At 38.1% G+C, this 14,333-nt stretch overlaps 1 protein-coding gene across 3 annotated transcripts in view; it reads right to left on the minus strand.

Annotated features, from left to right (window-relative positions):
• The window catches only part of LOC143373478 (uncharacterized), a 140,402-nt gene that overhangs the window by 55,582 nt on the left and 70,487 nt on the right, over window positions 1–14,333 (minus strand). For all 3 annotated transcript variants that reach the window (XM_076820785.1, XM_076820784.1, XM_076820786.1), the window contains exon 2: window positions 8,300–8,431. In XM_076820785.1, coding sequence (XP_076676900.1) covers window positions 8,300–8,429 — 130 coding nt within the window. In that variant the 5' untranslated portion in view covers window positions 8,430–8,431. The remainder of the gene's footprint in view (window positions 1–8,299; window positions 8,432–14,333) is intronic.

Here is a 14,333-nt window from a genome sequence, read left to right on the forward strand (position 1 = left end):
TAATGGTGTGCTTTGTTTGTATTGAATTATTGAAGTTGTGATTCTTAGACTATTCTCAATATACTTATACAAATTTGAGAGCTGAAAACTAATTTTAACGACTGATTTTAAATATTTTCTGGCAGTGATGTTATGCACAAGTATCCCCCACTGAAAGGGAGACTTGATCAAAAGTTTAGGGAGACTTGATCAGTGAACTTTAAGAGTAAATAACACATTAACTTTCTAAAAACTATTTATTATCTTACAAGGGGAGGACACCATGTGGTAGACACCGATTTTGACGAGCCTTGACACGATGGATCTATGTCGAAAATAAGTAAATAGGTGTCCGAATATTAATAATAGAGATATTTACAGGGAAATTATTAAAAATTTCATAGTGGCAGTGGGGTTTTAATGGGTAAAAATCCCACACTACCCTGAAGGAGTCGGGGAGCCTTTTGAAGATTTCCCCAAGTTAAAAAAAGAATTTATAAAAATAAACTGTAACCAACTTGACAGAATAACTGAAAAAATAAAACCGAAGAATTAAACTCTATGACATAAAACAACATAAATGCATTCTTAAAAGACATTTCACTTAGGTATCATCTGATTAAGATGATAACGAAGAAAAGAATTCCCTTCTCACTTTCTTTGCCGTATTTTTCTGCTTCATTAGCCGTTCTATGGTTCTTTTTGGGGCATTTTCACCTGTTCAAGTATCCCCCCTCACTCACTGATCAAGTATCCTTAAATACACTCGATTTGAATAAGATGAAAAATGAAACTTACCTTAAATATTCAGATCAATCAATAAATAGCATTAATAGACCAGAAATTGCTGTTTTTGCTTAATATATTTAAAATCGTTAAAAATAACACATTTACTCGAAAAGGAGGAAGAACAAGCAGACCGAAGTATTTACTTTTTGGCTGCAAATAAGATCGAAGCTTCTAAAAACATTATTCTATGCTCCCGAAAGAAAACTGCAACGTGAAGTGTTGCGATGATGCAAACTTTACCACGATAACGTGACAGCAGGCACAAATTGCCAATATATTAATTAAAAAGCTGATCATGTATCCCCGCTGTTCAACCAACCCACCTTTCCCCTACTACTTTAAAAAAGGTCGAATTACAGATTAAAAAATCTAAAAAGCACACACTTGCAAAGGGAGTGTTTATATTACAATTTTAAGTCACTAAGAAAAAGCTGATTTAGGGTATCGAAAAGTTATTTTCTTCCCTATCCATGACTATTGCGTATCTGTACTCCTAGGACATGGATATCTGTATTGCAAATCTCATTGTTCATCATATATCCAAAATTGGCGTTAATATCTATTATATGTTTCGAGATATTTATCGTGTTACTTTCGCCCCCCTGTGTCTACCGCCCCGGTCTACCCCACCTTCTAAGAAGACTCTAACAAACCTCTATCGCGAGGACGATGTATATAAACGTATATATGTACCTATATATTCAGAATTACGATTGAACCTCGGGACAGGAACCAAAAGGGTTGCTATCACGCAAAAACCAGAATTCTAAACTGCCTGTCGCAATAAATATCCAATGTTCCAAATAAAACCAGCATAAGCTACAAGTGTCTTCTAAGAAAACCAGCTGAAAGCTGCCATAAAGAAGGCATTTGTGTGCGCCGTTCGCGGCACACGAATCCTCGAATACAGACCGATATCATGGACTCCAGTTTCCCGAACAAAAGAAGTCCCCTATCCAACAAATTTCCTCGCTGTTATATAGCTTCATCGTTATCTAGGCATTATTTTCTTATCTACGCCCCCCCTCTGCATTTCCGCATCGCGGAACACCTCCGAGGAAAAACGCTTTCCTCATCCCGCTGCATTTTTCCGCCTAGGTAATCGCCGGGTTTTACGCCCTATCGTTTCATTGGGTACACGTGCACGCGTACGTATGCAGATGCAAGCGCGCGTACGTGGAAACGGTGGGTTTATAAAGGGCTTTCCTAGTATATGAAGCCTACGGACCTCTGGCTTCCCGTCGGACATTATAGCCCTCGGTACTCGCCATCGGTTGCCGTGGCGCAGCTTCGATAGAACCGGTTAAATATTTGATCGGTACACTTTTTCCGATGGCTCAGAATTTAGATAGTAGGCTCAGCTAGAAGTGCGCCGTGCTTGTAGGTATTTATACGCAGTCGCATTCCTGGGCCCGACTTTTTCGGACCGTTGCACAGTGGGGAAATTTTGCGATTTTATGGCTAAAAGTACAGAAATGAACATTTTTCATTTTACAAATTTAATGCAAATGTCGATCGAAGAACTGTATCGATTGTCGTGGTGAAAACCTCGAAACTTATTTTTAATATATATAATTCGGCACTTTTACGCTCTAATATATGAGAAGCTAAATTATCCGAGAAACAGCACTTACAAAAATTACGAACGATAAAGATTTTTTTATTATTTACATTTGTACACTTTTTTTCTTTGTTAGAGCATGCCTCTGCTGCAGTGCAGCAGGGCATAGCAGAAGGGTTATCGCTTCTGACGACAAACAAACATACACAATGCAAAGAATCAAACAGAGGATCGAAGCTGAATAAAATCGTTTAAAAAAGAATAAAATGTTTGTAATGTATAACATGTGAACCAGCCTCGGTCACAGTCATGTCGTATGTTAGACAAGACACACTGGATCGTGTTTAAAAAAATGCATATAATTACAAGATTAGCAACTATTAGCAATTAATAATTGCATTTATAAAAACAAAATAGTCGAACGTAAAATAGGAATGAAAATCATTGCAGGATATTATGGGATTCATAACTATTTTATGTATTGAAAATTGATTCTTATATGAAAAGGTTATTTCTAAAACAATACTTTAAAAATTGTATAAATTACGTATTAAAAACCGAGACATAATTACTTTGAGGACAAAAAGATATCTTACGCACCACCAGGAATTGAATCCATGCCTTGAAATTATTTTCAGATCTTTGGATAACACAATATAAGTGTTTGAAGCAACTTGAAAATCTGGATTAATTCTTTGCGATCGGTCCAACCCCACATGAATAGATCTAATTAAAAGAAGTAACTTTTGACTCGAAGCTTTTATTCTATCTCTTACAGTTCGCGAGTTATAAGATAAAATCGGAAAATAGCCGAATTTTCAGGGGCTAATTTCAACCCCTTCGAGTGAATTTGGGTAGCAAACAAAAATTGCGTTCTAATCAGGAGGGAATCCCCTACATTTGTACAAAGTCTCAGAATTTTTTGGATTTTCGGGTTCGGGATCTTCCCTTGTCAGCGGGAGGCGCCACTGAGTAAAAGTTACCACAGAGGCGCTAGTTGCGAAAATATGAAGACTGAGTTTTTCTAACAATTCTTTAAAGAATTTTAATAAAGATTTTAAGATATTTCATAACTTTTGTTCGATTCTTAAAACACTGTACTTGAACATAAAAATTACAAAGTTAAAAAAAAATATATTCTGAAACCGTAATTTTTTGCCTTTCAATTTCGGGTATTTTTCACCCGGTAGCGACAACCTGTGTTACAATATGGGGTGCGCCTCCGCCGGGTTAACCAGTACACAAAACTTTTTATCTTACGGGGGCATTTGAACTTTATAACCCTTTGTGATCCGACAGTTCTGTAGTCCCAGTTGCCACCAACAAAAAAAGCTATAAATCGCAGAATCTCGAAAACTGGAAATTCCTCGTTTTCCCCTTACCCTTCAGTTCCTTTGAAGCACCCCAACGACCGTACTAATTAACTCATTACCACATACGTGACGAATTAAAACGCTCTACAATCAACGATAACTGTCAAGCTATCATCACCCCTGAAATTTGGTAGACACCCTCTCACCGATTATAATCTTTGAAGAACCTTTTCACACAAGACACTTCTATAGGTACCTGACGACTGATACTTCACGGCTTAAGGGGTTACGCCACCCTGAAAGTTTTGAAAACACGATTTTTTTTTCTTTGCATTTTCTTATTACGTGAAGTTTTAAGAATAATTTAAGTCATTGTAGACGCAAAAATTCCCCAAAATAGCCGAGTCATAGGCTTTCAACGAGGCGCGGATGTCGATATTCCGCAGCAGGTAGCGACCATTCTACTTTTCTTCTTTTGCGTTTATCTCGAAACTACATTTTCAAAGATGACCTATCAAATATCTCCAAAACTATTCGTCCGATTGAGTTGAAACTTGGCACGCATATTCTTAACGGTATTATCTACGATGTAGCTTATCAGTTTTTCCATCCTATACCCCGTTCGTATATAATTAATGTTTTAAATTCGTTTTTTCACGTGAAAAACGTATAATTTTTTCACTTTGCTCTCATTTGTGCAATAAATTTTTTTTTCTCAAATCCCTACGCTACATCGTAGGTATTTTATTAAGGAACACGAAAATCATCGGGTTTTTGATTTCAGACGAACATGTTCGTTATAATTCGTTAGGTTAGTCACGCGTGTAACGGCGGACGAGCTTCGCGGGAGAACAAATAACTCGGTCATTTTTTAATATTTTTGTACAATATTTACACAATATATGCACTAATACACGCTCTACCCATAAGAAGAAAAAAAATAATTTTCAACCTCGTAGTATCGGTAAAAAAAATTCGTCTAGTTTAGTGCCGTTTCGAGCGCCTCAGGGTGGCGTAACCCCTTAACCCCTGCTGCACAAAAGACGGAAAATGCCTGCGAAATATCAGTCGCGAGGCACAGAAGTGCCGGGCGCGGAAACGCCGCGGTGCTCGCAGCTAACCGATGGAAGGAAGGGAGCGTAATTTCGTGGGTAACGAAATCAGCGTCTGGGCAATTAGGGGGTAGACGGCGCGCAATTAGCCCCGTTGGAATTCGTCGGCGCGTAACCCCGCCCGCCATAAGTCTATATGTATTCCTGAAATAATCGAGACGCAGGGATTTCTCTCGGCTTAAGGCGCGGCAGCGGCTCGGGAGATTCACTTTTAAAAATACACTCGGTACGCGGCAGGAAGCCGCGAGGTCCTCCTCCGTCCACGTGCATCGGTGTGTCGAAACCGGAAAGAAGTCGAGAGCGAGCACAAATATTTGCATCCGCGTCGAATCGACTAGATACGCCGGCTCTATTATGCTAATAATGGCGAGCTTCGCAGAGGAAGCAGAAATTTCGTAACCCCCTTTGTGATTTCCCGCGGCGATCGTGCAATCGACATTCTGCGGTAGGGAGTCGTCGAAGATCAAGGAGGCAATTACGATTTTATACAATTTTTCCTTGTTCCTTAGCAATGTTTCTTAAGAAAAGTGTCTTGTAAATGAAACATTTGATCTTCTGGGATTAATAGGCCTCGTTCTTCGAAAGTAATTTTAATTTGAAAGAAGTACAGGGTGCTGCTTATAGTGAATGCTGAATTTCACAGTAACTGCACTTGAAATTTGCCACCAATATTCATAAAGATATCCGGTGAATTATTGTTCAAACGGGTCTTGAAATACATAATAAAGTGGCTATAATAAAAATATATAGTTTCAGTTAAAAGAATTACATTCATATTGAAATTTATGTAAATAATAGCTTAAACACAAATCCAAATATTCTATTAAGTTTCCTCCATCAAATCGCACAACTTTCATATGAAATATTTTTTCACTTTTTCAATAGTTAGAAAAATAATATTGTGTACGAACGAACCGGACAAACTTTATACGACGAGGAAGAATTTGATTGAATTTAGTGGGACTGTTATTAAAATGCTTAATTCCGTGTTATTTTAAGATGAGCTTGATACTTCGTTGGCTAAAATAAGCAAAGAAAATTTTTCAGATTCCAGACGAAGCTTCATCGAAGGAATTTATTTGGATGTTTAATTCGGTTTCGCAGACAGATCCCGCCGGCATCTGCGTAACACGTAACCGTGGATCTCCGCTGCGTTGAATCTCGGTTACCGCGATTAAACTTTATCAGCGGGAACTACGTGTTCGAATCACGGATTAAAATTGATGAATCACCGCCCGTTATGGCGGCAGCGTTATCTAGGAAGCGTTACTGCCTCAATTTCTTTCGAGATACGGGCACACGAATTGAATGGCCAAGTGGTGGCTCTAAGAGAATCTATACTGTGTCTCTTCGCACACTTTCCCATGATCGATAAATCGGCTGGAACGCGCCTCGAATCCAGGAGCAGGTTTCTATTAGACGGATAAGCTCATGATCTTAATGTAAATCGAACCTTGATGAATTCCTCGCGGCATGAATATTAGATTTCATATTTTACAGTCTGACGCAGGTACTTTCTTTAATTCGATGCAGAGTATGTAAATTAATACGAACGGGAATACTCATTCTACGATATACGAGGCTTTGCAAACAAACAAGGTTACAAAATAGAATGCTGAATCTACTTTGAAGCGATCAATTTTCTAAGACATTTTTCTGTCTGAGTTCCATTAACCCGCTGAGTGTTAACACATGCTTCTAAAGCACTCGGTATACGGGTTAATCAAACTAACACCAATCATACCACAAAAATGTGAAGAACTTCTACGTCTATCGCCACACATTGCTTCTTTTTTTTATTTAAGGAACCGGACATAGGTTCCTATCCTAATTTTACAAATATAAATTCTCAGAAATAATTAAAAGGATGGCTAATTCGAAATCTAACATCACGCGTTGCTTCCTTCTTTTACTTAAAAAAACACACAGATCCTAATTTTACAAATATAAATTCTCAGAAATAATATAAAGGATGGCTAATTCGAAATCTATCATCACACGTTGCTTCCTTGTTTTACGTAAAAAAACACACAGATCCTAATTTTACAAAATAAATTCCCAGAAATAATTTAAAGGATGGCTAATTCGAAATCTATCATCACACGTTGCTTCCTTCTTTTACTTAAAAAACCACACAGATCCTAGTTTTACAAAATAAATTCTCAGAAATAATTTAAAGGATAGCTAATTCGAAATCTATCAACACACATTGCTCCCTTCTTTTACTTAAAAAAACACACAGATCCTAATTTTACAAAATAAATTCTCAGAAATAATTTAAAGGACGGCTAATTCGAAATCTATCAACACACGTTGCTTCCTTCTTTTACTTAAAAAAACACACAGATCCTAATTTTACAAATATAAATTCTCAGAAATAATTTAAAGGATAGCTAAATCGAAATCGATCAACACACGTTGCTTTCTTCTTTTACTTAAAAAACCACACAGATCCTAATTTTACAAAATAAATTCTCAGAAATAATTTAAAGGATAGCTAATTCGAAATCTATCATCACACATTGCTGCTTCCTTCTTTTACTTAAAGAATCACTCATTTCCGAATTTTACAAAAATAATAAATTCTAAGAAATGATTTAAATAGCTAGCTCGAAATGATTAAAGTTCTCCTAAAGAAAAGAATTTCTCAAGATAAGGCAGTACCTACTTGATCAACGTCTGACGAGTCTAATACTTAAGTGAGCAGGTTTCCCTCAAAATTTTCGAAAATTGGTTTTTAGGATGTTTGCATATTCCGCTAGCTACATCTTTTCTACGTATTGTAAGCGCAATTGGGCCGCGAAATTCCAAAAATTGAAGGAATTACAGTAAAAAATGTACGAGCCTACACATGAGATCGGATAACGATGTCCAACTTTAAACATAAATCTCGAAAGCCGCTCGAACGATTTGAATGAAAATTGACAGGGAGCTGCAGGAAACTATTCCCCTCCATGTATTGGGAGCACATTTTCAATATAAATTCTTAAAAAAAAAGAAAAAAAATATTTCTCCTACAAAAAAGGAAAAAATCAGAAACGTCAACATAAAAATTGTATTAATTTGTTTATCAAAATGTTGCTTCCTGCACAAGATGGAGACTGTCTTACAGATTATAAAAATGCCTTTACTTTGTGTTTTAGGTAATTCACCTGTTCGGAATCGTGTTCACCATCAAACGGTGCATCGCGTACACCCCCTCACATTTATACTTATAACTTTTTTTCCTATAAATATATTTAAAATTTTCTTTTTGCGCATTAAAGTCAACGAAATGACGCTTAAAAATCAAAACAGAAATTATCTCTAACTTCATTTATTACTTCACACTGTGCGTTCAAGGAAGGACCTGATTTTGGGCTGTAGAGGGTAACCTACCCCCTTAATGCTCCCAACGCACAGTTGAATATTCGCTTGAAACAAGTATAACCCGCTTTGGCCTCGACTTCGATGATCTTTCGATTGCCCACAGTTTGCCGCCAACAAATTCAACTAACTGATATCTGTGATTTAGAAGAGTATCCAGTAATTGAGTTTCTCCGTACCTTCTGGCAGAGGGTGCAGGGTCACCGCCGTGGACAAACGCCCGCTTCCCATGGAAACGAGATGCGGAGCTTCCGTTTGCACTCGCAACGCCCGTCCAGCCTCGCGCACCTCAAGACCGGCGGCCGCCATGCCTGTGCAACAGAAAAAAAGAAAAGAATAAACCGGGTTAAAATTAATTATACAGATCAGGCCAGCCTCTTCGTAACGTTATAATTTACTCCACAAAAGAGGAGCGTCCACTGTATTAATCTCCTTCGGGCATCTGGAGACAGGTGTTCCGTCACCATTTTAAACGCACGTTTCTCGTTAACCATTAAAATCAATTCGTGCCCCCCAAGTGCAGATATCGATGTACGATTCCGTTGATCGCACGCGTTGAAATCGAAAGTATTGCGAGTAAATTATATGCACGATTGAAAGACGGTAGGTATCTTTCCTAATCAAGCAACCTTCTCTTTAACTTTTAATTAAGATGTGGGAAAAAGTTGCAGCGTGAATGGAAGATTTATAAGCGTCAAAAAATTTATTTCCACTCGTATGTTCCCCCCAATTTTCTAGAAATAAAATAATATTTTAATTTACAATATTTCTCGCTTTCAGATTTACGCAGGAATTATATTAGAATTTGGAGCGATATCGACGAAGCGCGCAGAGAAATTGGACCCACCCGATTATTAAATCTGCTTGCCAGGAATTTAGTTTCCCTTTCCTTTGTATTCCTTTATCATTAGCTGTGCCAATGTTGACGATCGTTAGTGGAATAACGTGAAAATGCAGAAAACTAGCGAGCTGGCAGATTACAGAAGCAGAGCGCGGTAAAATTGCAATTGCCGTTCGTACACTGCAATTTCAAACGGGCATGCCCGCCTTTTATCTTAACGATATTATAATGATCACGGGGGCTCGATTGCAGCCGATGCATACGGATGCGGTTCGCCGTAACGCGTTCACGCGAGCGCGAAAAATATCGCGACTACTGGCTTTTAATTAGAAGCGCCGCGATTGAAATGACGGCATTATGCAAACAAGTTTGACGCGACTGAATTTTATACGACGGTCCCGGGCGCGGTGCGTTTCGCGGCGGACGGAGGAAAAGGGGCACACCGCGTATGTAAATCGCATTGCCGAATGCATTTCGGGGAATGCAATCTGCATTCGATCGTCGGCTTTCGTATTCGTTCCACGGATCTCGATTATGTTTAAAGGAATTGCAGAGCGCAATATTAATAGCGGGGGGGAAGAGAAATGGAATTTCGAATCATTTATGATAACGAGATTCTCTGCTCTGAAAATTCATTAAAATTCGTGTCTGTATTTACACTCCCAGAATTCGCAGTTTTTTTTAAAAAAGCCTCTTTAATGATCCATCTGTAGGGTGGGTCGTCTATAATTTTTGTCGAAACAAACACGTTTTTTTTTTAATATTTGTGATATTGTTAATCATTGTATTAAACAAAGAACAAGTTTCAGTTTCTGTTTATTTCTTTGTAATTAATTGAAAAAGAAATGCTTCGTTTTCTAAAGAAATGACTGCCTAGCACCCGCTCAAACGTTCGCTTAAATCAACGTTCTGAATCAAGCTAACAAGGGGAGGCCGCGACATCTGGGACACGGATTTTGATGAATCTTATATTTATATTGTAGCGTAGGTGTAGTAGACCAATATATGTCTCACATTTTGGGTCCACTACCCCAGAGTTTCCGAAATATTAATAAAAAAAAGGTGTTTGTGCGTTGACGAACAGAAGCGATAGCGAAGTTTATTGTAGTGATGAATAGCGGCGCGTGTAAAGGGCAGGTATCGCATCGGAATTTTCACCCCGGGTTTGATTCTCACTGGGATCATTTTTTTTATAAATGTATTTTGTGTTGTTTTATTCCTCAACAGATAAAGTACTATTTTTTACATTGTACAATATGACATTTGTCGTAAAAACAAATGAAACAATAAAATCCACGACACCATGCACATCTAATAAAAGATGTATGGCCACAGGTGCATTTTTTTCACGTGCATGGTGTCGTGAATTTTATTGTTTCATTTGTTTTCACGATAAATGTCATATTTTAGAATGTAAAAAATAGTACTTTATCTGTTGAGGAATAAAACAATGCAAGATACATTTATAAAAAAAATGATCCCAGTGAGAATCGAACCAATGAAAGTTCCGATGCGAGACCTGCCCTTTACACGCGCCGCTATTCGTCACTGCAATAAACTTCGCTATCGCTTCTGTTCGCCAACGCATAAACACCTTTCTTTTTATTAATATTTCGGAAACTCTGGGGTAGTGGACCCAATATGTGAGACATGTATTGGTCTACTACACCTATAGTGCCTCTGCGAGCTATAGTGACTTGGGTGTGAGGTCACTCAGTGGGATCTTAAGGGGGTATACCCGTTTGAACCCTCGGAAAATGTATACATTTTGTGGATTTTTTTACAAGTCAACGGTTTGATGCAGATTTCCCGTTTTTTAACTATGTTTACATAGTATTATAAACTACTTATAAAAAAAGTTTCAGTTAAAAAACTATTGTTTTTCGGAAGTTACGGATACATGTCCGAAAGTCTCTCGATTTTAGACGGCTAAACGGTGGCCCTAAAAACTCGCGCTACGTTCAACCAATTTACTTCAAATTTTGCATGCAGAATCATAATAAGATTCCGCATCGTCCAACGAAGGCTTTTTTTATTTCGATTCCCCGTTTATTATTTATAAAGGAAAAAGGTGGATTTTTCTCTTAGAAAAATTTAACTTTACCTTTGATCTCTCACCATTTCTTTATTTTTCAAAATTTTCAAAATCGCCTTCGTTGGACGATGTGGAATCTTATTATGATTCTGCATGCAAAATTTGAAGTAAATTGGTTGAACGTAGCGCGAGTTTTTAGGGCCACCGTTTAGCCGTCTAAAATCGAGAGACTTTTGGACATGTATCCGTAACTTCCGAAAAACAATAGTTTTTTAACTGAAACTTTTTTTATAAGTAGTTCATAATACTATGTAAACATAGTTAAAAAACGGGAAATCTCCATCAAACCGTTGACTTGTAAAAAAATCCACAAAATGTATACATTTTCCGAGGGTTCAAACGGGTATACCCCCTTAATCGCCAAACGTGCCCCCTACTCCCTCTTGCAGGACTGTGTTTAGGGAAGACCAGGACAAAACCGGGGTCCTAAAGGGTAAAATCTCCAAAATTACCTGAAGCATGCAGTGATTTTAATTTAAAATAAGTTGTTAATATAAAATAATTTATATTACAACTGTTCTAATGCTGTACATATACCTTACTACAATGGATTTGTATTTAATATGTGCTGACAATGAGACAATTTTTAATACCCAGTAGCAAAGCTTAATTGATGTCTTTTAATAATGATAATCAATTTCTTTTTTATTTTATTAAAATCGAAATTGTAACACTTAAACTTTAGGGCCCCGGTTTTGCCCTGGTCTTCCCTAAACACAGTCCTGCAAGAGGTCACGTTTAGCGGCCCATACCCAGCAGGATATCGGTTAAGACCCCGCGGAGTGGCCTCACACCTAAGTCACTATAGCTCGTAGAGGAACTATACGCTACAAAATTTATGAGATTCATCAAAATCCGTGTCCCAGATGTCGCGGCCTCCCCTTGTAAGCTATGACCTGAGGCAGCAACGGTTTCCTTTGCAATAAAACCAAAGTCGATCCTTTGTTTTGACGAAAGTCTCCCGAAATATGGGACTTTCCAGGACGAACAATTACACGACCCTTTGCTGAAATATACCTGCTAAAAAAATAACACTACGCGGCAACCGTGCTGCTCAGCGAGCGAGCCGTACCGATACCTACCTTTCAAAGTCTATAATAATATAAGTACAGTGGTCCCCGGATTATCGAGCAAGATTCGGGGCCGGGGAATTCTCCATAAACCGGGGCAGGGGAAGTAGTTTGCGCCTAATAAACCGACCCTTGTCAGGACCCTCGCTCGAACCGTCTGACAAGGAGACTAAACGACGTAAACCGAGAGTGAGTGAAATAGCGCACCAGCGGGAGACCCTCGGTCGACGACGAATTGAGATTTAGTATCGAATATGAAAATTTTCATATTACTGATTACACTTTGCTGGGAGTGTTACCGATGGATTGGGGAGTTTATGTCGACGAAAATGAGGCTGCATTTAAGCAATCTTCAGCAAACACTTTACAATTTGGCGAAGTCGTTGATATTCTCCATTTAAATTCTCTTCTGCATTATTACATAGTGTGTAATAATTTTAAAAAGGAGACACTTTACAGTGTGTGAATTACATTTAGTCAACGTAGTGACGTTCACTAAAAATGGACCGAATTTCTCGATATTTGAACTCATTTTCATTGGGAAATCTTAAAAAATCTATTAGTAATACTTTCATCAACATTTATCAAAAACATGAACACTTTATTTTTCTCTGCTGGGTATTTTACCTGACCCAACGGTTTCATTGCTCTCGGCAGTGAATGGGCGGTCTACCCGGGACCGAAGGCCCTCGCTCGCACCGAGGATGCAAAACTGTGGAGTGGGTAGGTCTTTCCCCATGATCCGGGGAAAAAAGCATGTCAATAATCCGGGGACCGCTGTATTATGAATTGGGCAAAATCCTTTTCCACGCATATTTTCCATGACAAATATTTGTAGAAAATTGAAAAGAGAAAAATTCGATTTTTTTTACTTTAAGGTACGTATACACGACACTTTTGTGTCTAGATCAAGTGCCTTTTGGGTCTAGAGCTAGTTGCAGTGTCTTCAGTCTAGCTCTAGCTGCAACTTCCGCGACGATAGGCCAAACTCACAAGGAAACATATCGAACCCGAAAATTCTGATTGTAATGAAACTCCGTACGATTGTAGAGCATGTCGGAGTATGTAAGAAACGATTTTTTTCTGCGGAAAAACACTCCGAGGGGGTGAAATCAGCCCCCAAATTTTCAGCGATTTTTCGTCTTTCGAGTATAACTTTGTAACGGTGCGAGGTAGAAGAAAACCGTAAATTGACAAAATGTTCAGTGTTTGATGACGTATAACGCGCTGCAAAAGAAATGTTTGTACGTCCAACAGTTTATAAATAAATTAAAATCCTCGATTGTCAAGTGGCAGATGGTAGTAATATGGACAAAGGCGGAAAATTTTTGTAAACAAATAAACAAATGAACCAAAATTTTTTCCTTTTACATTTTAGTAAACCATTGCGAATTATAACTTTTACATGGAAAAAGATCGTCCCCAACCCTCGCGGTTAGAAATTATATGTAAAATAACGAAAATTTTAATTTACTTTTTCTTTTGCAGCGCGTTATACGGCATCAAACACTGAACATTTTGTCCATTTACGGTTTTCTTCTACCTCGCACCGTTACAAAGTTATACTTAAAAAACGAAAAATCGCTGAAAATTTGGGGGCTGATTTCACCTCCTCAGAGTGTTTTTCCGCAGAAAAAAAAATCGTTTCTTACATACTCCGACATGCTCTACAATCGTACGGAGTTTCATTACAATCAGAATTTTCGGGTTCGATATGTTTCCTTGTCAGTGTCGCGGACTGCTCTGGGCAAATGTTTTTCAGTGTCGCATGCACTTGATCTGGACAGAAAAGTGTCGTCGTGTACACAGCCTTAAGTAAACGTAGAAACATTTTAATATATTTTACAATATATTCCTATAATCCTTCGAATTGTTTAAAAACTCCATTATTAGTGTAGGGAGTCCATAATTTCTCCTTTTCTCTGTCAGTAATAGACAGGTGACAAGGACATCGTGAGAAACGAGCTGCAAGATTTACATATCAGTTGATCCTCCCTAATTAATAACCGAGAGTGAGAGAAGTTCGCATGTCCAATTCTGGGATGTCAAAATTACATATCGTTTCCTTGAGAGGGATTTTATAAATTTTATTTCCATACCATAATTACGGAGTCCGCTATGGTTCCCTCCTCTTTGCTCTTGAATGGCTAAGAATTTACTTTCTTTGACTGCCTTCTTAATAACATCCTCTTACAAAACTTCCTGCC

This window comes from Andrena cerasifolii, chromosome 9 (assembly GCF_050908995.1).
Source record: "Andrena cerasifolii isolate SP2316 chromosome 9, iyAndCera1_principal, whole genome shotgun sequence".
NCBI lineage: Eukaryota > Metazoa > Arthropoda > Insecta > Hymenoptera > Andrenidae > Andrena > Andrena cerasifolii.